This window comes from Antennarius striatus, chromosome 3 (genome assembly GCF_040054535.1).
Source record: "Antennarius striatus isolate MH-2024 chromosome 3, ASM4005453v1, whole genome shotgun sequence".
NCBI lineage: Eukaryota > Metazoa > Chordata > Actinopteri > Lophiiformes > Antennariidae > Antennarius > Antennarius striatus.
In genome coordinates, this window is record NC_090778.1 from 10021240 (window position 1) to 10048637 (window position 27398).

The 27398-nt window shown below is 39.2% G+C and overlaps 1 protein-coding gene across 4 annotated transcripts in view; it reads left to right on the forward strand.

Moving 5' to 3' along the window:
* dapk1 (death-associated protein kinase 1) overlaps positions 1-27398 on the forward strand; it is a 73355-nt gene that overhangs the window by 2430 nt on the left and 43527 nt on the right. For all 4 annotated transcript variants that reach the window (XM_068310545.1, XM_068310547.1, XM_068310548.1 and 1 more), the window contains 2 exons: positions 21898-22119; positions 27228-27366. In XM_068310545.1, coding sequence (XP_068166646.1) covers positions 21898-22119; positions 27228-27366 — 361 coding nt within the window. The remainder of the gene's footprint in view (positions 1-21897; positions 22120-27227; positions 27367-27398) is intronic.

A 27398-nucleotide genomic window follows, 5' to 3' on the forward strand; every position in this document is an offset into this window, starting at 1 on the left:
GAAAGTGACTAATTAATGGCAATTTTGGTAACTGAAGACAACAGCTTTGTGGAAAAGATGTTTAGGGAAGGAATATGACAAAAAATATTTTGCTGGGTTAAAAAATATGTACAGTATTTTAGGAATTTCTTCTGGTTTAACTTAAACGAACTTTGGGTCAGTAAGAGTTGGCGCACATTGAAAATGTATGAGTCCGTTTATTCTTCAGATAGATTAGAGTGGCATGACCCAGACTAACATGCCTTGCACTCTTAAAGACAGAGAGGCTTTTGACTGTTCATCAGCGCAGACTCTGGATGAAATTGGAATGAGGCCCATTTTGTACGGCAGAATGGAAAGTCAACCATACAGGCACTTAATCCGACACTGCTTGCTCTAGTAAACATGCATGACAAACCCAAAGGCTGATGAAGTCAAGCAGTCAAGTCAAACCTTCATTAGCCTGTAGCCACAGTGACTGTGTAAGCAGTGTATCAAGGAGGAGACTGGAATATGCAATGCAGCTGCAGACTTCAGTGAATTAATCCAGAGGACATGTGTAATCCTCATTTTAGAGTGAATCCTGCTGTCTGGACTGTCTCAGATGTTTGTCTCCAGCAATTGGAATGAGTTTTTTCAAATATTTTTAAACCGTAATTTGAAAGACAATCTTTAACCTAAAAATCCATATTGAAGAAATTCTAATGAAACCACACAACTCTCGTGTAATTTCGACAAATCTTCTTTGTTTTTTTACATAGTTGTTAACGGAAGAGAAACCGCCATCACACCAGTGTGACATGACACTTGCTGGTGGATATGTGATCATACGGGGACAGTATCAAGCTTCAATATCAGTAAAACAAATGATACTCTGCAGTTACTTAGGTTTAGCTGGGTTAGTTCTCTTTAAAATCAGGAAGTACAGTTTGTAACTCTACATGAGGAAATATCCTGCGGTAAATAATTGTTGATGTTGTGTGAGTTGAGTTCATTTTTTCCCTTCCGTTTCAGTTTTTGCAACTTGTTTGTAGACCCTGTGAATCAACCAGTTTATGTCTGGTTCAAGAGAAGAACATAAACTGGGACTTAAGCTGACTTTGGGAGGTGTGTTACACGTGCCTTCATCTGGTCTTTCACAGGGCAGTTTCACACTTTGCTTGTTTTTTGCTGCATTGAGTCTCTATCATTAGTCTGTATTAACATGATCGCTCCCTGGCCCACCTTTTGTGTCTGTGGTGTATGTGTGTGTTTATTCATGGGGGAAGAGGGGGGGGGGTTTCTATGCAAAACAACATAACAGGATGAAACTGGGAGGGTATTTGGGAAAAACAGGATCATCTGTAAGACGGCTACGATGACGACTATTTTAAAGGGAGATAAAATTGAGAATTGGATCAAGAACTGTTATGTAATATTAAATAACTATACTGGGTATTCAAGCAAACTTTCAGGTGTTTTTTCCAAACACACCAGCTCATTCCATGCATTCACTCCATGCAGACTGTGACCCAGCCGCTGACCTATATTTACCCCCTACCCAGGGTTATTGGGTGGAGAGGACGTCTCCGTAGCGTTCACGGCCTTGATGAGATCTGCTGCTCAGCCCCCCTCTGACCCCGGGGAGTGGCGGATTTTAAATCATTCTGCTTTTCTATTATTTATTAATATGGTTTTCTTATATATTAGATAGATACTTTATTAATCCTGGAGGAAATTGTATAACTAGCATATTACTATACATTATCTAAATTTATGTTAAAAAAATAACGCAGAAACATAGAAAAAAATGCAAAATTATGCATAACAAACTCGCTCTGAGCAAAGGAAACTGCAGCCTGCTCGCGCATGTGCAGAGATAATTTTATATTATTAGACTGATATTAGATTTACTGGGTATTCAAGCAAAACTTTAAGGTTTGGGAAAAATTAAGTATATCTGTCTATCTTATAACAACAACAGGATAAAGCAGGAATGAAGAGTTTAGACATATTATATTTAATGACTATTAAGGATGTGTGAAGCGTGATTTGCTGGATTACATCCTTTAGGATGGAAGCTTCCCTTCTTGCTGTCTTTGTATTGAAGGCAAACCTTTGTGTGGATATCTTAAACCTTGTGATCGCTGCAGTCAGACATCTTCAAATTACGATAATCCCGTGAGTCAAATTCAAATCTGACTCATTTAGAATTTCCTCACAGAGTGTAATGAGTTATTTTCAATTAATCTCTGCAGTCAGTGAATGATAGTTGGATCCTTGCCAACTGTGTTAGCGGGTGAATAACATGGGTGTTATGCTGTGCAAGTGCATGTGTGTACATTTTGGTGGTGGTGGGGGGTGCTAGCGAACCCTTTGTGGTCGATTAGGAGAGATCTGCAGGCAGTCAAGCGTATGAACTGAGGGGCTGTAATCACCAGGGAAAGTCTGCTTTCCCTTCATGTGTCTTTCATCCTCCTTTGTATTACGTTTGTACTCGGTCACAAGATCATCTCTGTTTGAGTGATGATGATGAATCTGGTGACTTAACATCAGCAAACTATACCTCTTTTACATTTATGGAGTCCCACAAGCTGAGCTTAGAATACATATTCCCAAGACAACAGTGAGAAATGTCAGTCAGTCAGTCATTTTCATATTACCACCGCTACATCCGCCGCAGCGGGTCACGGGGAGCTGGAGCCTATCCCAGTGGCATAGGGCGTGAGGCGGGGGACACTCCGGGCATGACGCCAGTGCACCGCGGCAGTGAGAAATGTAAACGGTGTGAAATACGGTCAAAAGATGTACGTTTATTTAAGTTTTAAGTTTATATAACGCTTTTATGTGCTTTATTGTCAATATGGTTTCTAGTATCCGCCATCCTTGCTTGCTAATGTTCAGTTGTCCTCCATTTTTCTGGGAGATTGCACATCTTGATTTTGGACTACATTTACCTTGAAGCATGAAGCTGTTTCAGAGATATTGCAGGATTAATCCTCAACTTTGAACAGATTAATTATAAACAAGTGCAATGAGTGCTTTGCTATATCCTGTGGTTGATTAATAGCTCACAGCTTAACATTCATTCATGTGCATGTCTGTGTGACCGTCTGCGTACCTGTATGAGAAAAAAATCCATGTGGTTTGTCAGGGGATGCTGAAGACAAGTTGTCAAAGTTTGTCATACTTTGTTGCTGAGACGTTTTCTAAAAACGCCGGTTGTACAAAACAAGGAAGAGACACAAACACATTTTCTGCATTTTCTACAGTTGTGACACAGTTTCTTTATCATAGGTTTTGTGTTCAAAGCTTTTGCTGCCTCTACACCACAGGTTCTTAACCTTGTTGGAGATACTGAACCCTGCCGGTTTCATATGCTCACTCACCGAACCCTTTTTTAGTAATTTTTTTTTTTCAAATTTAAGACTTAAGTATATGTTTTACTGGTGTATTTAATGAATTGTGCATTAATGTTACCTTTTTCAAAGAACAAAACTAAGACGGTGCATGAACTCACATTAAATGACCGACCTGCAAATCAGTGTGACTTCTGCTGTTGTTATTGAGAGACCATTTCAGACATGCGTGGCTTCACCTTGGCAAGTGCCACTCTTACGTCATTTTCACTAATTTTCACTTGATATTTCTTTCGTAACTAGAGGCAATATTTTCCTGTTGAGGCGTTTTGTAAGTAGAACATTTCGTAAGTAGGGACATTTGTAAGTAGAGGTACCACTTTACATGTAAATTCACGTTGCACATATTCGTCCGACCACTTTCTTTTTTTGCTCAACATAGTTACTATGAATCAAAATATTAAGAAAGCAATCAGATGACGTACCATCATGACAGGCATAAATCGACTACTGGGTGCGCAAAACCCCATATAGCACAGATAGGCTTAGTGTTTATTTATTAACTACCAAAGATAGCACCGGTTGGGGCGGCAGTGGCTCAGCGGTAGAGCAATTGTCTTGAAGACAGGATTGCCCAGCCATTGGGGGTTTGAATCCCGCTCCCGCCAGAACATCCTTCGGAGTGTGAGCTGACAGTGGGAGGTGTCGGCTCACCTCCCAGCCACTGCCGAGGCACCCTTGAGCAAGGCCCCGTCCCACCTACAAGATGCTCATTGGGGCGCGACCCTCGTGTGCGACCCATCACTCCGCCTCCTTTGTACCCCTGTATGTCCTCTCTATACTAATACCATTAATACAGGCCCCTAGTGTGTGCTGTGTTCAGGGGCCTGTAACCTGTAACCCCTGTGTGTGTAATTAACACATACTGTATACAGTATGTACATGTGAATTAAAGTCCTGGTTATGATTATTATTATTATTTGTTGAATAAGATTCAAATGGATTAAATTGAGTCCTCTAGACACAAATTTATATTCTTAACTATGTTTTTTCTATGTTTTCAGAATTTATGCAGATTTAATGACAGATGCCATTTGTCGTCTGACCATTTTAAACCAGGCCTTGGAAGAGTTACAATAGGTTTTCCATCTTTTCCTTGGGTTGTCCCATCAGATCTAAGTAGCCAGAAGTTTATGTCTAATATTTAAATCAAAAAGCTTGTGATGTGCTAACTATAATAGAACACAGTATGTTTCTGCCTACATTTGATCAGTTTTCCCTTTATGATGATATAGTTTTTTCACCTTGTTTTTACATTTGCATTATGGCATTTCAGGTGAAAAATAGTGAAATAAATCATACATTTGTAGCTCAGAGTCAGTTTTTAACAGTCTTGCACAACTTTGGGTCCTGAAACTGCAGGAGGTCTTGAATGAAGTGATCGAATGTCACTCCAAGGAATACTTATAATTGTACAGTATTGCCATGAAGACTTTTTATTATTGTCTTGTGTAAATCCTCATCCGCCCATCTGCTATGGACCTGCTCTTCCCATCCCACCAGTACCACCCCTAACCTAATTATCAGCTGGGGTCCGGCTTCCTTTTTCCTCCACGCCACCATACTGTTCCACCCCTCATCCACCCATCCGCTGTGGACCATCTGCTGTGGACCTACACCTCCCAAACAACAGCATCACCACTCACTTAACCATCGACTGGGGTCCTGCTGCCTCTCTTCCTTGGTATCATCTTACTGTTCCACCCCTCAACCGCCCAGCCGCCGTGGACCTTCCTCTGTGGACCTGCACCTCCGAGCCCACCAGTATCACCCCCATATCTCCATGTGCTGTGGACCTTATCCTCCAAGCCCACCAGTACCACCCCTCAACTATCCATCGGCTGGGGTCCTGCTTCCTTTCTTCCTCCGTGCCGCCATACAGTCATCCACACAGCTGTAATTGTGCCTTGACTTTAGCAACCTAAACCATATTGATACTGTCTCTATCTGGCCTATCTGTCACTCTGTCTCTCTCTCTCTCTGATGCTGTTCTTATCTTCCTTTGATTTCTTTTCCACCCAACCGGTCGAGGCGGATGGCCGCCCAAAAGAGTCTGGGTCCTGCCCGGAGTTTCTTCCTCATTGAGGGAGTTTTTCCCCGCCACTGTCGCTTCTGCTTGCTCTGAAGGGTTCAGTTGGGTTTCTCTGTCTGTTAAAGCGCTTTGAAATGTCTGCTGTCATGATTAAGCGCTATATAAATAAAACTTGATTGATTGATTGATAAATCTAAAGAATACTTATATTCTTAGGTCTCAGATTAACCATTCTATTACTGGCAAGAATTTGTTCAAGTGTTGTTTTTTTCTTGATCTTGTTCAACCTGAGCCAGTTTCATTCCAAACATTTCTGTTTCTTGTTTCTGGGTGGATCGTTGTTGTCATGCTGCGTTGCCTTGGGAATATTCACACTCACGCATTCTGCTGTGTTTGGTCTCCTTGAAGGTGCTTTGCTTCGGTCTTTTATACTGTCTGTTAACAAACCTCTGCTTTAAACGCCAACAAAGGAAAGGGCAGCAGCTTTCAAAAATTTGTTGAGTTCTAATTAATGTTAGCAAGGTCAGACTTGAAGCAAAGAAACTCAACTCGGTCAATCTCCCGATCATTTCCAAAAGACTTAAAGTGCAGTCATTTAGTATTTTCATGTCATCTTTTCTATCATTGTATAAATTGTTGCACCACAGCAGGACCTCTTTTCCACATGGTGTCTTTGGAAAGACTTTTAAAGTCAGTGTTTGTGCTTGCTGAGTCATGAGAGTTAACCACGTCGAAACCTGCTGAATGTCAGTTTCACCAGACGTTCAGGGGCCCTGCTTTAAAGAGCAAGCACAAAATAAAAGAGGAGACGATAGATGGACCAGCTGAAGCACCAGCAGGCCCCCTTCTCACCTCCTTCCACCATTTCCTCGGTTGTCAGAACAACGGTCTTACACTTTTCTCAATTTGTATGCAAAGACTGATATCAAGCTAGTTCCTCTCTTTCTTAGACATCCTGTCAAAACAACTATGTGTGCTAGTATTTCCCTGTTCTGAGGTCTGACAAATACCAAATTAATTTGATGGAATACCATCTTCAATGGAAACTTTGAATTATTGAATTTTGGTTTTGGTTTTTTTTGTTGCAATGTGCAGTTTTGAGAATACAAACTGTTTAATGTTAGATCACAACTCATATTTTTTGAAGTATCAGAAGATGGTCTCTTCAAATTGTTCTGTCAGGCTCATGTACTTTTGATCAAATGATTTGATCAGATTTAGATATTTAGTGACACTAGCATTTATGTCAACATTTGTAGGATGGATCTGTCACTAAATTGTTAGTGTTTAATATGAATGACCCCCAGAGATAAAATCTGTACGATTTGATATTGACACTTTTCTTCCTGACATAAATCAACACTGTTAAGAGGATTATCCCAACAAATAGATTGCCTTGATATACTGTATGATACAGCGATATCCCTGCAAACCCATCATTGGGTAAAGGTATAAATCCCTGCCAAACCTCAGCAGTAATTTGTTTAACACTACTTGGCAAAACGCAAAAATGACAAATACCGTAAACATTATAGCATTGTCAGTGGACCCTTGATAGAATGCTGATGTTGCATTTAGCTCGCAGTCATATTGTATAGAGTGTAGTCTCACAAACATGCTTGTTTAGGTGGAGACAGTCCGAACCCTTCAGCCTTGTCACATTTAGACATCATTGTTTATGTTTAGTCTGCTTTTAAAAGAGATTTTTTACTACTTCATGCACAGCATGGTAAGCGTTAATGTTGTTATTTATAGAGAAACATATGGATCATTTGGGAGCTAGTTTTTATGTTTTACATATAATATAGAATGATCCTGTCCAGATTGGGGGGGGAAAAGATGACTAAATGATTTTACTCTGTGACTTCAGTGTCAGCATTCTATGAAATTGGTGCTGATGTGTGTCTCATGCTGTCTGAAACAATTCAACTCAGTCCTGAAAGAATATTTACACACACTTCAATAATGATTTAGATTGACTGCTTGGTGACTGTTGAGAAAACCTTTATTAATTCATTATTTATTTGTTTATTTTCCTCAAGTACAGAGCGCATGACCTACTCTTGTTATTATTGTGCAGAAATGTAATTCAGTTAAAGCGAGCAGTTCATCAGCTCATTCAGGTTTTTCTTTTACATTTAATGTATTTATCAACATTTTTCAATGATCTCTCTGACTATTTGATTCTTGAGGGACAACTGTTATAAAAAGTGGTTTTTAGTGGCTCTTGTTGATCATATTTAAGATTGAGGGCTTTGGGCTTGAGGAATTTGTTCAGGATCTTTTGGAAGTGAAAATGTTTGGGAACCATGATGGCTGTAGATCATAATATCTCTGAAGATGGTAAAGGAAACCTTTCCCCTCTTGTTCCTGAAGCACAATATATCCATTGTTTTGGGCTGCCTTAAAACCTTGAAGAGTGGGGGGTAAAATGACATTCCTGTGACATGTCGAACATGTCACTGTGACGACGAGACGAGGGCGAACGCTGGCAGCCTCTTATTTAGTTTTCTGCCAGCAGTCTGTCTGTCAATGCTGTCGCTTATTGTTTCTCAGTGCTGTGAATATCATTCCTGTCTACTCAGTTCTCATTTGATTGAAAGGTCCTAAGCTGTTGAAACACCTGTAAAGAGGTGTCAGGTGACTGGAGGTCCAAGTCATGTAGGGAGTCTGGACAAAGCATCTGCATTTGAAATCAGTGAGTTAGACATTAAAACTCACCAATAGTAACTTCTGTCGTCAGATGGTTGTTATTATTTAGTTTTACCAGCATGAGGGTTAATGATGCAGTAACCCTCATCCTGTCCTGGTTGGGAAAAAGTGTAAAAGTCCATTTAAAATTAGTTGATAACCAGTTGTACTTGAACGGAAAGTCAGTTCAGTTTCAAATTTATATAAATCTGCAGTTTGAGGAAGGATGAAATAACAGTCACTCAAATAGACTGAGGTCCTATTCTTCAACCACATGTACTGGATCTATATATTTTCATGTATGACATCATTTAAGTGTGTAAGAAAATGGCATCAAACTTGAGGTTGTGTTGTTATGTCTCATAATCAATTGATTGATCCCATACACATTTTGTTTTTAATAGTAAACATGCAAAGTTAATAAATTATTATTCTCTCCGAGCAGACTGCAGTGAATGAATTATTGGCAGCTGTTCTCAACCGCAAATCAAAACAATTAACCAACACATTTTTAATCAGTTGATTAATGGCCACATATTTCGTGCAAACACAGCAGTTTTTTGTTTTGTTTTATTTTGCGAGTGAGGTGTCTGTTCCCAAAGGACCATATGTTTGCTTTGTTTCTGTGGTGTTGTTTAAGTGATCCAATCAACCCATGTTCTTTTTTATACTATGTAAATATGTGGTTGTTAAACAGGAACAGGGGTCTCTAAGGATAGTGCAAACACAGATAGCTAAACAGCAACTACTAATGTGTGTCACCATGGTATTATTATTATTATCAACATGCATAGGCTTTGGACTAGAGAAAAAAACGCAGTCTGGGTATCCTGTCAAAATCCATATCTGTACACAAACACCCTCACACACTATATTTACTGCCAGACAGGATTATCTACCACTCTCTTCCTTCCTCCAACCAGTGCTGGTTCCTCTGCTCATACTGACTCTTGTTGCTGTGGTTACCCTTCCTCTGTACACATTGTCATGATGGTTGCATAATGTTTTCTGCTGGTACAGATTGTTGCCCACACTACTGCTGAGTGGGAAGAGACCACTACGATCCGGCCTCCCACATTTTGCTCCATGCTAATGAAAAGCTTGGCCTCATCAGGGACTTTTCACACTGAATCATACTGGACGGCAGAGAGCCCAGAGCCAGTGGCAGCTGTCCGTATGTACAGGCAATGCCCTTCAGTGAACAGCACACCAATCGTAGTTTGTTTTGACTTGAAAGTAGACTTACTATAGAATTTCTCTTTCACTGGAAATGAATGAAACGTGGCATGATGTGGTCAGAGTTATCCAGTCATCTCTGTCACTGTTTTCCCTTAGACGGGTGGGAGTCCCTACATAATTGTGTAGCTATCTTATAGATGGACTTCCCTCTGTTTGTGAGGGATTCTGAGTTCATTTTCACTTGTACAATTGTATAATGATGGGAACATGTGAGTATTTTTTTCACACTGTGTGAACCACTGAAGCTGCTGATCAGAGAAGGAAAAGATTATTAGAGGAGTTGAACCAAAAGATTGCAGCCATTACTATTTATTTAATCATTCTCTATGATAGAGGGAGAGAAAGAGCAACTAAATGTAGTACTTTTGGCTTTAACATGGTGGTACTCATCACCCATAATGCATTCCTGTGCACCTGCATGCACCACATGGCAGATACCCCGCCCCCCCGCGATCCCCAAAAAACACAACCCACACATATCCGTGGGGAACACCTGCCCTCAGTGCTTAAAATAACATGTTAGTTGGAACATAATCTTTTAAAATGTGTTAGAGGACAGCTTTCATTTCATGCACCTTATTTTGTAGCGGGTCACTTTTGGATCAATAGTTGTAAGAGCAAAACAATACACCAATATTTACTTTATTGATCCATAAGTTGCATTTGTGAATGCATTAATTATTTAGCATGTAAACTATGATAAAATGCATCATCATCTCAGTATACAATAGAGAGATAGTCAACTGTTTTTATGAGAATCAAAGTTTATCAATGTTTTTGAACTAATTAATTAATTACAGTCCTAATTTTGTCTCAACATGTTAAACAAAACCCAATTGTCTCCTTTTGGATTACAATGGGAGGTGTCAGAGTACTGATTAATAATTTCTATCATTTCTAAGCAGTTTGCAGTTTCAGTTCTGTTTTTTATCTGCTATGTCATCTACACTTACCATTTCCCCTAGCACATAAACTCTGTATTAATGTGAAATGTATTGGACGTGAGACTGATGTGGTTAATGTGGGCACTGACAATGGATGATGTGCCCATGTTCTTTATTCATCCCGTGTGAGCCAAAGACAATTTAATGAACTGGAGAAGCAGAACTGTAATTATAGTGATCAGGCAACTCGCACAAAATGACGACTGTTAATTTACATCCATATCTTTACAGGAGAAGAAACTATCTGAATTCTTGCTGGTTTTTAATTGTGGAAAATTGTTTTTGCAGTTGTTAAATTGTGATGGATCGAGTTGCATAGGAATTTGAATGAAAACAAAAAATTAACCGGATATCGCACAACCCTTGTGAAAATGTTCTCTCTTGAGTGCCAAGCAATTTGGCAGAGATAAATTTATTCCCATGAAATATTAATCTTGAATTGTAAAAGGCAGATAGACCATTACACAGCACATCTCAGGTTTATTAGAATGCTTTTTTCTTTGGATCGTTTTCTAAACTCTTGGCAGGCCTGTGTAAACCTTGGGTTCATTGCCAAATCCTTAACAGCTGGCAGCTGCTGTGTTTCCATTAACTTTGAATGGATTGTGTTGCTTCTTCAACATAAGTTTAGAAACAGTTTTCTTCTCTGGAAAGTGGAAAAAGCAACGTAGTAATTAACAAGTAATGATATGGCTGGTTTCTGCCTGTTTAGTGAAAGAGTACAATTATTTTAGTTTGTGAATTAACATTCATTGGTTTACTTGTTCGCCCAATGTTACATCCACCACCAACAGTTGGAGGAGGTTTGTTTGTTTGTTATTATTACATCCCTCTTCAAAGCGGTGATGTATTGAAATTGTCAGTGTTTGTCCGTTTGTTCGTTTGTTTGTTTGTCCATTAGTTAGTCCACCAAATAACTTCGCAACCGTTGCTGATAGAAAGATGAAACAAAAAGCACATTACTCAGGCGGCAAAGGGGATGAAAATGAGATGATGACCTTGACCTTGAGAAAACTAGGTCAAGGTCAAACTTAAACTTTTGTACACTCAGGAACCAGGTAAGATAGAAGGACGAGTGAGAAGGCCAGTGTGAGTAAGACCATAGATCAAAATAAATGCTTTGATCTATGAAAGAAGGTCAGGGTAAAATTTTGTATTCAGGGGTGCTGGATGTTGCAGTCTGTGACTGCCTTGTTCTGATTAGATTTGAAGAAGGACAAATAAAACAGTTCTGATCTAAATTAAGTTATGTGGGAATGTGGGTCCTGGGGGGACAAACAACTGATGAGATTCTGAAGATCTTCTTGGATGATGTAATAGGTGAGGGTTTTTTTTAACAGGTCCTACTATGGTGAAGTCGTTACCTGTAGCGATGCCTTCCAGTTAAAAGTGGATGCATATTCATAACATTTACAGTTTCTGTCCTGCTGCACTGACTGACTTGTGTGACTGATCCCATCAGCCAATCATTGTGCTGCATAAAAGCTGCTTTGTCATTAAGCTGACATGGATCAGGACTGAAACCAGATTACACCGTCACTCACATTAGTAGGCCGCATTATCTACCTGACCTGTATTTAATGACATGAAATCCTTTTCAGTGCACGATTTTCCAAACTAGTTACGACATAATGCAGAGAATGCTGGATGTGCAGACATTAAAAAAATATTCCTGCTCATAAATTTAATTTGTCACTTTAAAAACCATGTTCATCAGGTTATATCCATATATTTCTGACTTGATAAAAATGGTAATGTGTGCTTCATTGTCGTGATTTTATCACATGTCTTGTTTGTTCTGCTTGTCTCTGGACAGCATAAACCAAAATGGAAAAAAAGGAACAAAGCCGGCTTCCTCTTTAGTTCACACAAAAGGGAGAGAAACTGTAGGTGAGATCACACTTGTTGTGTTCCCACTTTTGTGTTGTTCTCCATCAGTCCATGTGCATCAGTATCAGATTTGTCAGAGAGGCTTTTGTGAATGCATACCTGGAACACTACTAGCCTTCTTACTATTGTACTTTACACTTTTTATCTTTTCAGCACACTCTCCAATTTCACAGTAGTAGTACTGGGAGCCAATCAATTGCCGGCTCACAGAAGTGAGATGATACACAGTGTAGTACAGGGCAGTAAAGGACAAGGACCGCTGGGCTGCTTGGTTTGGAGGACAAATTTTTTTTGTTTTTTTATATACGAAACTTTGATATTTGATATCAAAGTTTATCTTGTAACTGGTAATTCTTCAGTGGTGGTTGGTTGCAATTACTGGTCCCGAAAAAAAAAAAGTTATATTGGTAAATGTTTTGAAAAGATCTGCCTTTCTGTTTCAAAATGTGATACTGTAAAAAAAATTTTCTATATTTAACATCATTTATCAGAAATACATTATTTTAAATTGCGATAATAATACAAGAAGTATGTAGTTAAAAAGTTTGTGACATCAGTCAAATAGGAAATATATAGCTTCTCCTTGAAACCATGGTACAGTTTATCATTATCTGACTGGGACAACATGAATAGCACAGTATTTACAGTATTAACATAGAAAATGTCCTAGTAGTTTTTTTATTTTATCCCTCAACATTGTCAGGGACATGCCAAGGGTTAGATGAGGTACATATATGAGTGTAGACCGCCCCAGCCTGTGATGTGTACAGTAGATGGATTATGGTGGGATTAAGGCTAAAGATTATATGGGTGTCATACTTTTCCTTTTACTCAGGAATGACTTCCATGTCAGATTATTCAACAGCTTGGATCCTGCTTCTGACATCCTAAATTGTGTGTGTGTGTGTGTGTGTGTGTGTGTGTGTGTGTGTGTGTGTGTGTGTGTGTGTGTGTGTGTGTGTGTGTGTGTGTGTGTGTGTGTGTGTGTGTGTGTGTGTGTGTGTGTGTGTGTGTGTGTGGTGTGTGTGTGTGTGTGTGTGTGTGTGTGTGTGTGTGTGGTAGTTGTTCTTGTCATCTTCAGCTGCTGTGGGCCAGCTTGTTCCAAGCATCCTGTGTTGATGACTTGAGCATCAGACTGAGCTCTTATCACCTTATTACCACTGAGGAAGCTGCTTTCATTGCATAACTTTGTGTCAACCTCACAGCAATGAATGCTGAGGTAAAAGTATGTATTCCAAAAAAATGAGGAATGGACATTTTTCACATTTGCGTTGGTCAGCTTGCCAGCCTTTGTTTGGTTGTCATAGGAATTTTGAATAGAGGAGATCAATATTTGGGGCGGCACTGTGGCGCAGTGGGTAGTGCTGTCGCCGCACAGCTAGGCGGTTCCGGGTTCGCGTCCCTGTCTATGTGGAGTTTGCATGCTCTCCCTGTGTCTGTGTGGGTTCTCTCCGGGTTCTCCGGCTTCCTCCCACCTCCAAAAACATGTGCTTCAGGTTAATTGGTCGTTCCAGAATTGCCTGTAGTGTGTGTGGGTGTGGTTGTCTGTTTCTGTGTGGCTCCTCGGCGCACTGTGTCCCTCATGCCTCATGCCCTAAGCCAGCTTGGATAGGAACCAGTTCCCTGCAACCTGTGACGGCGGATAAAGCGGTGTAGGAAAATGGATGGATGGATGGAAATCAATATTATGCTAAGTGTCAGATTTGATTCAGTTGCTCAAGAGGCATAATTACCTTCTATCAGGCTACTTGAAGTGTCATTATTAGAGTTATCTGGTTCAACCAGCAAAGGCTTCAATACTTGACTGTCAAAGGACATGATTAACTTCTGTAAAAGTACAGTATTGATTGCCATTCAGTGCTTTATGGCCCTGAGCAAACAGTTCCCCTCAGTGTTTCACTCAATGTGCTTGAACAGGTGATAGCGTTTGATCTTTTTGCTCATATGCTTGATATTGTGTGTATGGGAAGCTCAGATGTCATTGATCTAATCATTTAGGTCTGTGAAGCTCTTACTGCTAGTGTAGCACAATTATTTATTTTTTTGTGAATCTCTGCTTTTTTAAAATTTGTATTTTTCTTGCCCATGACGTCGCCATGTTGTAACATCTCTGTCAATAAAATTTCATTTTGGAGTTGTTCTTTTCTTGAGGACAAATATCTTACTCAGCCACATGTTATTGGAGCAGAATTGATTCAAATAAACCACATGGAATGCTTTACGACTCCACTGTGTTTTTTTTCTTTATTATTATTGTCTGTTTAGTGTTACAGTACTGGCCATTCTATAATAGCTTTTCTCTGCTGTGCTGGGGGTCCAGCAACTCTCAACAGTGATGAGTCATTTTGCTCAGCTAAATTTCAGCAATCATCTGTTTACAGTTTTTAAAAATACCCTATAAACAAATATAATTAACATAATAGTCTTGAAACAGGAATGTTTGGATCATGAGGCTCTTGAATGATAAGCTTAGTCTTATTTAGTCTGCAGCAATTATTTCAGTGTAACAGATGCATAGTTTAGGTAAATGTGTTTTCATGTGAATTAGATGTCAACAAACGCCTCATATTAAAATGTTAGAATTTCAATCACATCCAGCAAATGGAACATCTGTCCCTCCAGTGTGCTTTCTTTTTCGTCATCTTTTTAATTTGTAACGATCCACCAGTGTTTACTATGGTCCAATAAGGATCTGCCTCTGGAAGTTTTTAAATCCCAGTGGCATTTCAGCAATAAACCATAAAGATGTCATATTGGAAACTCAACTCTTTCATCCACTACATACTATACATACTATACATATAGAACACACTTTGTGTTCTTACATTTTGTGTGTTGTGTCCTTGTCAGCATCAAATAAGTCCACTCTGCCCACTCCTACTTCACTTATTTTTGTCTTTCTGCCCCTCATTACTGCTGCTCGCTGTTTATTCTGGTTCTGCCTCATTTTGACAGGAACCTCCAACTAATATCAGCCAGCCATCGGATGAGCTGGCAGTGATTTGGCGGCTCTCTTATCTAGTGGCCAGAGACTGTGTGTTGTTACAGTGTGCTTTGCAGCTGTCTATGACAGTGCAGCCTGCTCACACACCCTATTGTACCAGGTCAAGTCGGGAGTTGCTTGTTTTATGTCAAAGAAAAGCATCTTGTTCTGTTTGACCAATAATCCAAAATCATTATTGCAGCTTGGCATTAAGAGAGACAAAGCTTCAATGGTTCACAGATGCCTTTTCTGTTAACGCTCTATAGTCAACTAATTTATGTGCTGCCATCATCCAAAATGTAATCGAGTACTTGATGTAACTTCTGCTATGTGAGGTGCTTTTGGGGTTCCTGCTGTGTTAGCCTGGTCTGTGTTCCAGACAGACCTTAAAAGCATCACTAAAAAAGATTTCATCTGAAAATCAAATCTCCCCTTGTTTGCTCCTGCTGCACCGATGCGGTTGACTTGGGTCCTGGGAGGCTGCTTGTTTGTAAATCACCTGAGAGCAGGTCTGTTTTTAAGAAGCAGAAGCTGTTACTTTGTACTATATGCAACTGTGCTTCCATGTATACAGTCAACGGGCAGGCATGTATATAGTAAACCTGAGATATGAGATGATGAACTCTGTGTCAGATCATTTGTATGAAGAGTAAAAAGAACCAAATGTAAATCTGTTAAAGCCTGTGGTGTCTTTCCAGGAGTGTTAGGTAATGCAAGGCTCTCCAAGATGTTACACACCCATCCAGCTTCGAGAGACACAAACAACCCGTTCCTTTCTCAACCCGCTTCATCCCCCCTCCCCCTACTCTTACTTTATAGAAGCAAGTAGACCTGAAGTGGAAGTCCTTGTCTGTTTTAAACACAACAATAGGAACAGAGCAATTTGATCTTGCAGACTGTTTGGTGTTTTTGCTCTGCACAAGGTTGGGGGGAGGGCTCTTGAAGTGGCCTCCCTGATTCAGTATGTCAGTGATTCCCAGGAAGGATTTTTTTTTCTCTGCCTGCTCATTATTTCTGCCCTATCTCTACACTTATTCAGCAGTATTCATGCAAGTCAGTGTTCTTCCCTCCATGTCTCTGGAGGATGATAGGGAGTTCCCACATAGCATGTGTTCTTATATGAAAAGTCGATCGTACAGGAGAATGAACCATATTACCATTTTTTTAAGCTTACTCTTTTTTAGACTTAAGTGAGAGAAACTCCACTTCCCACCAGGGAAAGGGAATTTAATTGTAAACTGAATGTTGGGGTTTGGCTTCCCACCATTACCTCACCAAGGCAAGAAACTCAGTTGAACCGCTGCCATTTTCCACTTCTTTGTATGTATGAGCAGCTAGTGTTGTTAATAAAGGCTGTGCTCACTCTTCCTTCTATAATGTGAATACAGTATGAAAGCTATGGAACTAAGTATATAGATATAGTTTTATTCCGAAAGGCAACATGCCATCAATATTGACATGTTAGGGGTTTTTTTTCCCTGTTGTATTTTTTTTTCATTTTGTTTCTACTCATAGTTGTTTGCTTTTTAGCTATGGTAAATGCATATTAATGCTGATTCAGTCCACATCTAATTGTATCAAATGATTTGCTGTTATAAATACAGTCAAACCTCGGTTTTCGAACGCTTCTGTTCTCGACCAAATCGGTTTTCGACCAGAAAATCCGAGAATTTTACGTCTCTGAACTCGACCAAAATTCGGATCTCGACCAAACCGAAGAAGCCGAGCGTACCTGAACGCGAATCACTTGGGAGCCGAGCGAACTGCCCAGGATGCTTCAACTGTAGCGCATTCGTGTTCAAAGTTCGACAGGATATCTTTTATTAAAATAAAACACAGTGTCTATTTCTACCCCTTTTTATTTATGGTAAACAGTATACAGTGCAGTTTATGGTGTAAAACAGTAAAAAAAAACTTAGAAAAAGTTGTTTTTTAGACTTGGAACGGATTAAAATTATTTACATTAATTAAAATGGGAAAAATAGTTTCGGATTTCAAACAACTCTCTTTTCGAACAGCCTTCTGGAACGGATTATGTTCGAAAACCGAGGGTTGACTGTATAGTGATAATTTTTTTTTAGACGCATGTTTTTGACCAAACATTGTGGCCATTTTCCATATTCAAGCTGGGTTTTGTCTGGGACATCTTAAATTTAATTGAGTTTCTCCTGAGATCAGTCGACTGCTTGGAATGTAAGACCAGAAGTGATTTGTTCCAAAACAATTTCTCATTGGTTGTGGAGGGAAAAGTAGAGCACAAAATGTTTTTACATTGCGTTCTTTTCACTCCACCCTGGTTTATTTTGCTCTAGCTTTGCCTGTTATGTAAGGACACGTCTGAGGTTAATTCTGGTGTGTGTTTCCTAACCTTTAGAGTTGTGACTCCTCCACAACTTCCCCATCATGAAGCAGTCCTCCAGTGTTACGTTACACCACGGAGTCTGTCAGAACATGCTCAACACACTACCCAGCGGATGATTTCATTTAAATCTTTTAATTTTAGAAATGTTTTATAACAACATACATTTAATAGGGTTGAGCCAGGTACTCATTTCAGACGAGTATCCTGTAATGTATTTTTGACGAGTATGAGCATGCTACGAATAAATCTCGTCCATACTCGTACTCTTTCATTCATTTTCCTGACCACTTTATCCGCTCGCACGGGCTTGCGCGGGTCATGGAGAGCTGGAGCCTATCCCAGCTGGCATAGCTGAAGGAAAACCTTCAGAACTGACTGTCTTCACGCTCTGTGATTCGCCAGTCACACACCGAGCCCGCCCTGCTACTGTCCTGGCGCTGTCCCACTCTCGCGCACACACACAGACATTGACAGATCTCTCTGTGCGTGGCTTCACTGTAGCTCAAGTTGCTTTCCTTAGGTTTTCTTCAGCTTGCCTCTCTTTCGGTCTATTCAAGGTTACTTGGTGAACTTGTTTCTTGTTTTGTTTAGTTGCACGTACGCGGTGCATTTGACCAGACAGAGCTGAGAACTGCTCGTGTGGCATCGGTTACTGCCTCCACTCCAGTCCAGTCTTTTTTACCTGCTTGCTCTTAGTTTGACACTTTATCACTTCAGATCAAATTAATAATTTATGTACTGTATAGATATTTTAACTGCTACATAGCGTGCGCACACATGCACACATGCTCTGTCTCTATCTCTCATTGTCCCTCTCACACAGGCATTCAGTCACACACACATGCACAAACACACATTAATAAAACTTATTTAACTTTGTGTGGAAAAAATGGGTAAGACATTAGGTGGTAAAAAGAAATGGAAAAATAAGTTCGATCATAAAAAATAAAAAAAATTTAAGAGAAAAAAATTTGAAAGTTGTTGAGTATGACAATTCTTGTTCATGCATACTTTGTAGTTCATAATTTCCTATTGCATGTTTTGTATTCAATAATGCACTTCATGTTCTGATTTCATAAAAAAAACTTGTTCTGTAAATACTTGTGTTTGCTTTTGTGATCAAAAACATTGATTTGAATCTAATTTTCAGGCTGCTCTGTAAATACCTTTAAAATAAACAATAAATATAGCAACTTCTGATCAATCCATATGAATTCCAGACTTAAAATAATATACGTTTTAAGCCACACCAACTTCCGGTTTAAGTCCCGCCCATTCCAAGTACAGATATGGATACAGATAATTTAGATGGTTGAACAGATACAGATAGTGGTTTACTCGCTCATCCCTGGTATTTAGGGAATGTGTTTTTCTTCTTTGAATTCAGTTGAAAACATTCATGTCCTCAGAATTTAATTACACATAAAGTAAAAAGGAAAACTTTGAAATATACATGCCAATTCACAAAATTCTTGATGAAAGAAGTTATTTCTATTGATGTAGAACTGGACATCAACATGTTTCATAATGAATTCATAAATGTTTGCCTGGATATAGATTTTATAAACTTAGTTTATGTTTTATTATACTACTAATAATTATAATTAATAAATAAATTAAGCAAAGGAATTTATGGTACAGGGGATTCATGAAAAAAATCCATTAATATAAACCACATTGGAAAGATTAAAGCGCTGTCCTGACTGAAGAAGTCAGTGTAATGAAAACATATCCAGTGGTCACAGGATATCTATTAAATTACACAGATGGTATTTAATCATGAACTCGAAGTCAGTTATGTTTTTCTTTCTCATTTTATTTTCAAGTTGAATGTCATGGCCTCATAGAAAAATTTTTTGTCTTTCCTGACAGTACAAAAATTGGTTACTGGAGGTGTGTTAACGTCATTCTATCAGTTGATAAGATAGCATATAGTTTGTCTTTTGTAGTTTTAAGTACTAAAATTATGACTCGCATCAAACTAAATATATTTGTTCACCTGAGGGTTTGTAAGCAAGTAACTGAAATTCAATATATTGTATTTTAGCAAAAAAAACTTGAACTTATAGATTAACTATTGATCATTAGACCTATGCATTCTCATCTATTTAGCTGTGTAAATCCAACTTTAAACTTCCTGAGACATAAATGATTACAGCTGTGTTGGTAGGTAGAGTAGTGTGGATCATAGGACGACCCGCTCTATGACTGAACCACTGCCGCCTCCTCAACAGTTCTTTTACAAAAAAGATAATCATCTATAAGAATCAGATCAGTACCCTGGAGATATTTCTTTTTGCATGTTTTTGTGTGCATTTACCACACATTGACAATGTGGGTGTATGGTAAATGTATTTTAAAAATATTTGGCTTGAATCAACCCTTGTTGGCCTCCATCAAACTGCATATCTACCAGAGAGAGCCTATTGTTGTAATGAAATGTATTCCTCTCTTTGTCCCTATCTCCTTTTTAATGATGTCACATGGTAGGACTCTGTCTTTATAGTGGTCTGTTTTTGGCAACGCAGAGGAATCTTTTTCCAGATGTTCTCTTCTTTGTCATAAATCTCATTGTCTGTGAAAATATAAAAATGGGATGGAATGTGTTATTCTCTGGCTTGTTTTTTTTATTTTCACAGCCTCCTTCCCTCATCCTCTTCCTCCCTGTGTGGGCATTTGGAACATCAAGTCTCTCACAATTGGCTGAGGCCTCAACAACCCTCAGCAAAGTGCCCTTGCTTCCTGATGTTTGTTGTTTTTGTTTGTTTAATGGTGTTTGTTCGAGTGACAGTGGAGTGAGTGTGATACAGTCAGATAGTAGCATTTGATAGCAATGCTGCATAGCAACATGATGGAGGAATTTTCCTAACAAATGCTGAGTAATATTCCATGCCAAAATGACAAATACCCAGACAGTAGGTGTTTACGAGAACATTTCAGCTATCGACTCGATCTGTCTGTGGTAGCCTGTTAGTGTTAAAATATACTGTTTAAGGCAAGAGCAGGTGAGAATGGTGAGAGGTGCGCAAAATGTTTCTCAATGAAATCAAAATTAAAATTTGTGTTGCTTAAACTGCATACATTCCAGATGGGAACTTTTCAACGTTTACTTTGTCACCAATTTGGTGACAGAATAAAAACTGGACCTAACCCAAGGCGTCACGCAATCTCACTCGACATCGTTGAAGTTTGTGCGTTCAAATTGTTTACCGGCATTCTGAAATATGGACTTTGAAGTATGTTGTATAATATATCAGCATCCCAGAATAAAAGAGGTTACTTCAGACTGGTGCCAGTCCTCTGTTTGCTCACCAAGTCACAGGACCGGGATCCCGGGGTGTACCCGACCTAATGACAGAGGTAGAGCTGGAGAGCCCATTAGGCTTCCTGGAACTTAAAAATGCCCTGAAGACTAGGAGTTAACTGCTAGTTGCACGTCACACAGTTACACTCCCCAGTTTAGTGGTCATCCTCTGTGTTGGCCAGATAACAGACTTCCTGTTTTGCCTACAAATCCTCCAGGATCGGTCACACAAGATATAAAATATTTACATAGACGTATAAAAAATTTATATAGACGTTTTACATATGATTATTTTGTACCCAGATTTGGTTTTGTAGTTCATAGCATACCACTTCTAATCCTGACGTGATTTAAATATCTTATTTACAGTTAATAATTAGAGGTCTTTGCTGTCTTTTAAAGTAAGTCAAGTTGAGCAGGGTGTGGTGCAGTATTTCTGCTTGAGTGTTTGTCAGCTACGTTGATGTTGTGCTGAGCTGTGATTCTTATCAGTGTGTTGCTAACAGTGTGAAAGCTGAACTGCTGGGCTGTAATTTACACATTGTTGTCAAACTGATGATGAGGTATTACCGAGAGTGAAGACAGGCGTGCGAGTGATTCATTCTCACGTGGCTTACTCCTTATTTAGTCTGCTTGTAAAAGATGGATTCCGTTGAAGTTGGATTATCATTTAGTTCTAATGAACTGGATTTAGGATTAAGTCCATGAAACACTACAAATCAGCATCAAATACTTGATCCTCAGTATCCCAGCAGCTAATTGATCAGTTCACTGCTGTATTGTTACACAACTCTATTGTCTGTTAGTGATATTTTCAGTTTGCGTGGTGCGCTCATCCCCAGCAGTCATTGACCTCTCAAACATTGCTGTCAGATTTCCATGGTAGTTGCATATGTAGGAAAACTGAGTTCATTAATACTGGAAACAAGGAACAGTCAGGTAAAATTTGCCTGAAAGCATCTCTTCTGTTATTGATTAAACAGATGAAATAACATTTTAGTGGCTATAGTTTACCCTGTTTATTCATGTTATATCATAAATGCTTGATAATCTCTTCTTGTTTTTCCTTCCCTAGTGGTCAGTTTGCTGTGGTCAGAAGATGTCGCCACAGAAGTACGGGTTTGGAATACGCCGCCAAGTTTATAAAGAAGCGACGCAGCAAGTCGAGTCGTCGAGGAGTGACGCGGGATGACATTGAACGTGAGGTGAACATCTTGAAGGAGATCCAGCATCCCAACATCATTACACTCCATGAGGTGTTTGAAAACAAGGCGGAGGTCATCCTGATCCTGGAGCTGTGAGTGTCCTACTTTATTCTTTTACACTAATCACAAATAGACAGACTCATATTTCTGTATTATGCAATGGTAGTTTTCTTTTTTCAAATCTTACTGAGGGAAGGCACGCACGACTTGCACTGAAGGATTTGAGAAAGAATGAGCAAAAGTTTCAACAATGAAAACTGCTATCAACTGCCTGATACAAGATAGTCTCCTATTAAGGATCAAAAATATTATCTGCTCATATAAAGACACTTTAACATCAGTTGAGGATGATGGGACTTTTTTGTTTTGTTTTCAATATGTTATAATATAAAACACTTTTAAAATGACCATCAGGGAAATCACATTTATTAAAAAATGAAATGGGTGATACAGTGATTCAGTATTTCACGAAAAATAAAAGCCGAAGGCCAAACATCTTGGTCTTTTGTATCTTTAGAAGTGGTAACATTCCAAAAAAAAAATCTAATTTCTTGAGTGACTCAAATCAAGAGTGTCTTTTGCCACACTCTTTCTTCCTTCCTTCCTTCCTTCCTTCCTGTCTATTGGGATCTAGATTCCCTTTCCTAACATCAACACTTTTACTCAGTCTTTGGGAAGCTCTCTACATGTAAACTACGACATGTAAACTGAACTTAGTAATCAGTTCCTCACCCCTTCAGAATAAAAAAATAAAACCCTTGGTTCTAAAATAGTAATCAGGTTGCATCACATTTTATCCCACAAACCAGTGTTCAGGTTGATGTGATTTTAAAGTCACTGGCTGGTTTGTGTGACTCAGGGACACTTTTTTCATTGTGGGCCAGTTGGACAAGTTTTACCAGGTTACATAAAACACTGTTCAAACAAGATCATCTGTGTTTACTTTAAAACAATCAAGATGACACTGAGAAAATCTCTAAGCACAGTGTGTGTGAACTCATAGTTCAGTTGGTTGATTAAAAGAAAATTCTGTTGCAAACTATTTTAATCACTTAAATATGCAGTATTTTTCTTTCTGACTGGGACACTAGGAGTATAGCATTTGGGGATTTGTTTTGTTGGCTGTAATCTATTCTAGTTATATTGACTGACTCACTCGGTAACGTTGAGATCTTTAGAGGCTGTTGTCACTTCTGCCTCCGTTAGTCCACACTTTTCAAAATTTCAGGTTTCAAAGTCCGATTTTTGGTCTCACAAAAGGAGGTGGTCAACAAAAGAAGATAAAGTAATGAATTGTTTTAAAAATGATCCTTGGTAACACATGGATAGAGGTAGTCCCTTAAGGGAAAACAATGGGAAGGACAGTTTTCCTATTTATGATGACCTGGACAGCGTTCTGGACAAACCCAAACCTTTCCAGTGTGAAAGCACATTAAAGCAAGTTATTTAAACGTCCCTTTGAGTTGAACTACAGACGCTAAGGTCAAATTGACTCCTTTAAGGCTAAAACGTGTCTGCATTTTTGTGGTTTCTCAGTTAGATTTACAATACAGTACATGTATTACACTTGACTGGACTCACCGCTAACGAACACACTGACAGTTGACTGACATGAACTTGTCTATCATGTTTTGCATGTTAGTCTCCCTTATGAAACGGGTCCATCAGGAAGGAGTAGTGGAAAATTACTCCAGGCTCAGAGAATATGTGTGAAAAATAACTTGTTTTTATTTTGTGACAGTAGACTGGCAGAGCAGGGACGTATGGGAGGCTGACTCAGTGATAAAGTTTGGCAATAACACTTTTCCTGTTTTATTTGCAGCCTTTTAAATGTTAATCATATCAGTTCTGTTGTATGTTATTGTGAAATACAATACCAGAGCACTGTTCCAGGTTTTATGTACATTACAAATATTATCTATGGCTGGTTTGGTGACACAGTGTTGTGTTTTATTTTTTCCAGCCCCAGGCAGGTGGAAGAGCTTGAATATAGATGCCAAAAATATAAGACTTCATGTTGTGAACCTTTGTTCCTATATCCTCTTCTCGTCCTGAAGAATTCTGAGTAAATACAGCAGTGACTATCCTTTGGTCTCAAACACTGACCTACTCTTACAAAAAAACACACAAACTGTATGTGTGGGTAGAAACCTTCTCACACATTTGTTACTCTGTATTTACACCCTGTTAACCACTGAAGCAGATGATGGAATAAACATCACAGATATGCTGTGGAGTGGGTGTTCGATGGGAGGAGGATGTGGAGGTCCCAGCTGTGCAGTTGGTCTCTCTGATGGGACGTGTGTGTGTGTCTGTGTGTGTGTGTGTGTGTGTGTGTGTGTGTGTGTGTGTGTGTGTGTGTGGCAGAGAGATTTCCTTCCTGCAGATAAATTTCTGAAAGTTATATTTTAAAGTGCTAAAATTATAGTGTAATAAAATAGTAGTAATGGTTTAATGGCCTTTCATGTATGGGGAATTAAGTAATCCATATCAACAATTACATAATTAATTAATATTCCATTTTGCAGTGATTAATCTATAACGTTCTACATAACAACTATATTTCTATGTGTAATTCGTTGAGTTTGACTGATCAACCCCCCTCTGTTCGCTTTGATGTGATGAATGATGCCATCTTTTACTAAATGATATTATTTTGATTCGAAATGGACCCGACTACCATTGTCTAGATAAGAAGAATTTGAACAGGTCACTAATACTAATGATAGATATCTAGCGTCAATTTACCAAAAAAAATGAGTAGAAATGAGTTTATTGCCTTTTTATCTCATTTGTTTTGCTCAAATTTAACCTGTATCACCGATCCAAATGACATTTATCTTTGTGTCATAATTTTGTTAGCGATGAATGGTTTTACTTTTAATTTGATGAATGTCTTTTAGACTGTAATCAAATTTATCTCTTCTTCTCTATGGACTGCTGCCTTCCTATTACAGTATTTTCCGCACTATAAGGCACGCCTAAAAGCATATAATCTTCTCATAATCCCGTAGTGAGCCTTATAATCCGATGCGCCTTACATATTAATTAATATTAATATTAGTATTGGTTAAAAACGAGATCGCTGAAAAAAAGCTGGCAGTCATGCCGCACTACTCCACCAGGGGCACCCTCAGAAAGTACTCTGCCGTACTACGCCCCTAACAACGGTAGTCAAGGGGCGTTGCCAAAGTGCCAACTCACTGACCTGCTGATGGTCCATTCTATTAGTTTACGGACACACGGAGAAACTGGCATAAAGGCGAATGAAAGACCCTCAAAGCTGAATTTCCAGCCTGGTCTGAAATTTCAAGAGCAGAGTCACTGCTAGACCAAGATGCCTGGTGTGCTGCAATTGATTTGCAAATGTAGTTGATACCTGAAACAACACGTTATTTTGTGTTTGTGTGTGTGTGGGGGGGGGGGGGGTATTTCAGGCTTGTGTATTCTGTCTGGCAGCGACGTGCTATGAGATTCACGGCGGTGAGACACCGACATTAAAGTCAGTTCTAGGAGGAAAACAGCATCGTATTTGCCTGACACTAGTTAAAATTGTTTAGGACGCACAGTGCAGCAGCAAATAGCTGCACCCCACCTCCGACTGGACTACCAATCGATTGAAACAATTTTTAATTAATAAATGGAGACGAACGCTGGAGCTTAAATATCTGCTTCGAACTTCAGATCAGGAAATAATCTGCCCTGTTCGGACTGAGTGGTCCACTCGTAATGAATTTAACCAGTTTTTAATGTCAGGCTTTTTAATATACGTGACTTCTTTCTAAGGCCCCGTCCACACGATGAAGGATTTTTTTGAAAACGCAACTTTTTGAAAACGCATCGAAAACAATTCGCGTCCACATGACCGTTTTCAAAAAAATCTCCGTCCACACGTAAACGCATCAGTGCGTTTTCGATGATGGCTATAAGCATGCCAAACCATGTGGTGGCAGTATTGAGTCAAATTTTATCCAATAGGAATCCTCCGTGTTTTGTTGTCACAAAATGCCTGCAAGAATGCTGCCATCAACAAGGTTCGTACATGCATCATGTTTGTACACACGGGCCCATAAATATGACGTCACAGCGGTTTTTGTCGCAGGCAAGACGTCAGCATTTTTAAAAAGTTGCGGATACACCGTCCATACGACAACGCAGACCCAGCATTTAAAAAAAAAAATCCATCTAGTCCAGCGTTTTCAAAAAGTTGTGTTTTAGTTCCGGATTTCTGCATTGTCGTGTCGACGGAAGGCGTAAACGCAACAAAAAATTTTCGTTTTCAAAAAGTTCCGGCATCATGTGGACGGGGTCTAAGATGACACAGTGATCAAGTGATCAGGTTTCCTTGATGAGGCTCAAGTTGCGGTGTATCCGCAACTTTTTAAAAAAGGCTGACGTCTTGCCTGCGATGAAAACCTCTGTGATGTCATATTTATGGGCCCGTGTGTTGTGACAACAAAACATGGAGGATTCCTATTGGATAACATTTGACTCAATACTGCCACCACATGGTTTGGCATGCTTATTGCCGTCTTCGAAAACGCACTGATGCGTTTATGTGTGAACGGAGATTTCTTTGAAAACACTGTCGTGTGAACGCGAATCATTTTCGATGCGTTTTTAAAAAGTTGCGTTTTCAAAAAAAATCCGTCATCGTGTGGACGGGGCCTCAGAATGGCCTCATTGACATAACAATAGGGGCCGCTCACAGCTGATTGAAGGTGCTCACAGTCATGAATCTAGTGGCCACTAGTTTTTAAAATCTATTTTAATTTTTTTTAATTATGTGCGCCTTATAGTGCGGTGTGCCTTATAAATGAAATAAATTATAAAATAACCGATTCATTAAAGGTGCGCCTTATAATCCAGTGCGCCTTATAGTGCAGAAAATACAGTAATGTCTTTTAATTATCATCCTCTTTCTATTTTTTTCTTTAAGTTAGGATACTATAATTTCAGTCAACCTTTGCTCACACCCTTTATATTCCCAGCTTCTCATATTTGTTGTTAAGTGAGGAGTTCTGTGAACTTAAACTGGTCTGGCTACAATGTACTGTCTGTAAATTGGTCATGCTCTAATGCACTGGCATGATTAGATTACATCAGCTCAGCCCTGCTAAGCAGGGATTTGTACCTGGTTGTGATTCCACAGATCTCACGTTTTAATTCTCTCCTTACCTCCCTCCTTGTCTTTGTCCAGTGTCGCCGGCGGAGAACTTTTTGACTTCCTTGCAGAAAAAGAGTCTCTGAGTGAGGAAGAAGCCACTCAGTTCCTCAAGCAAATCCTGGATGGAGTTTTCTACCTGCACTCAAAACAAATTGCTCACTTTGACCTTAAGGTAGTGCAGCAACACATCACCCGTTATGTCCT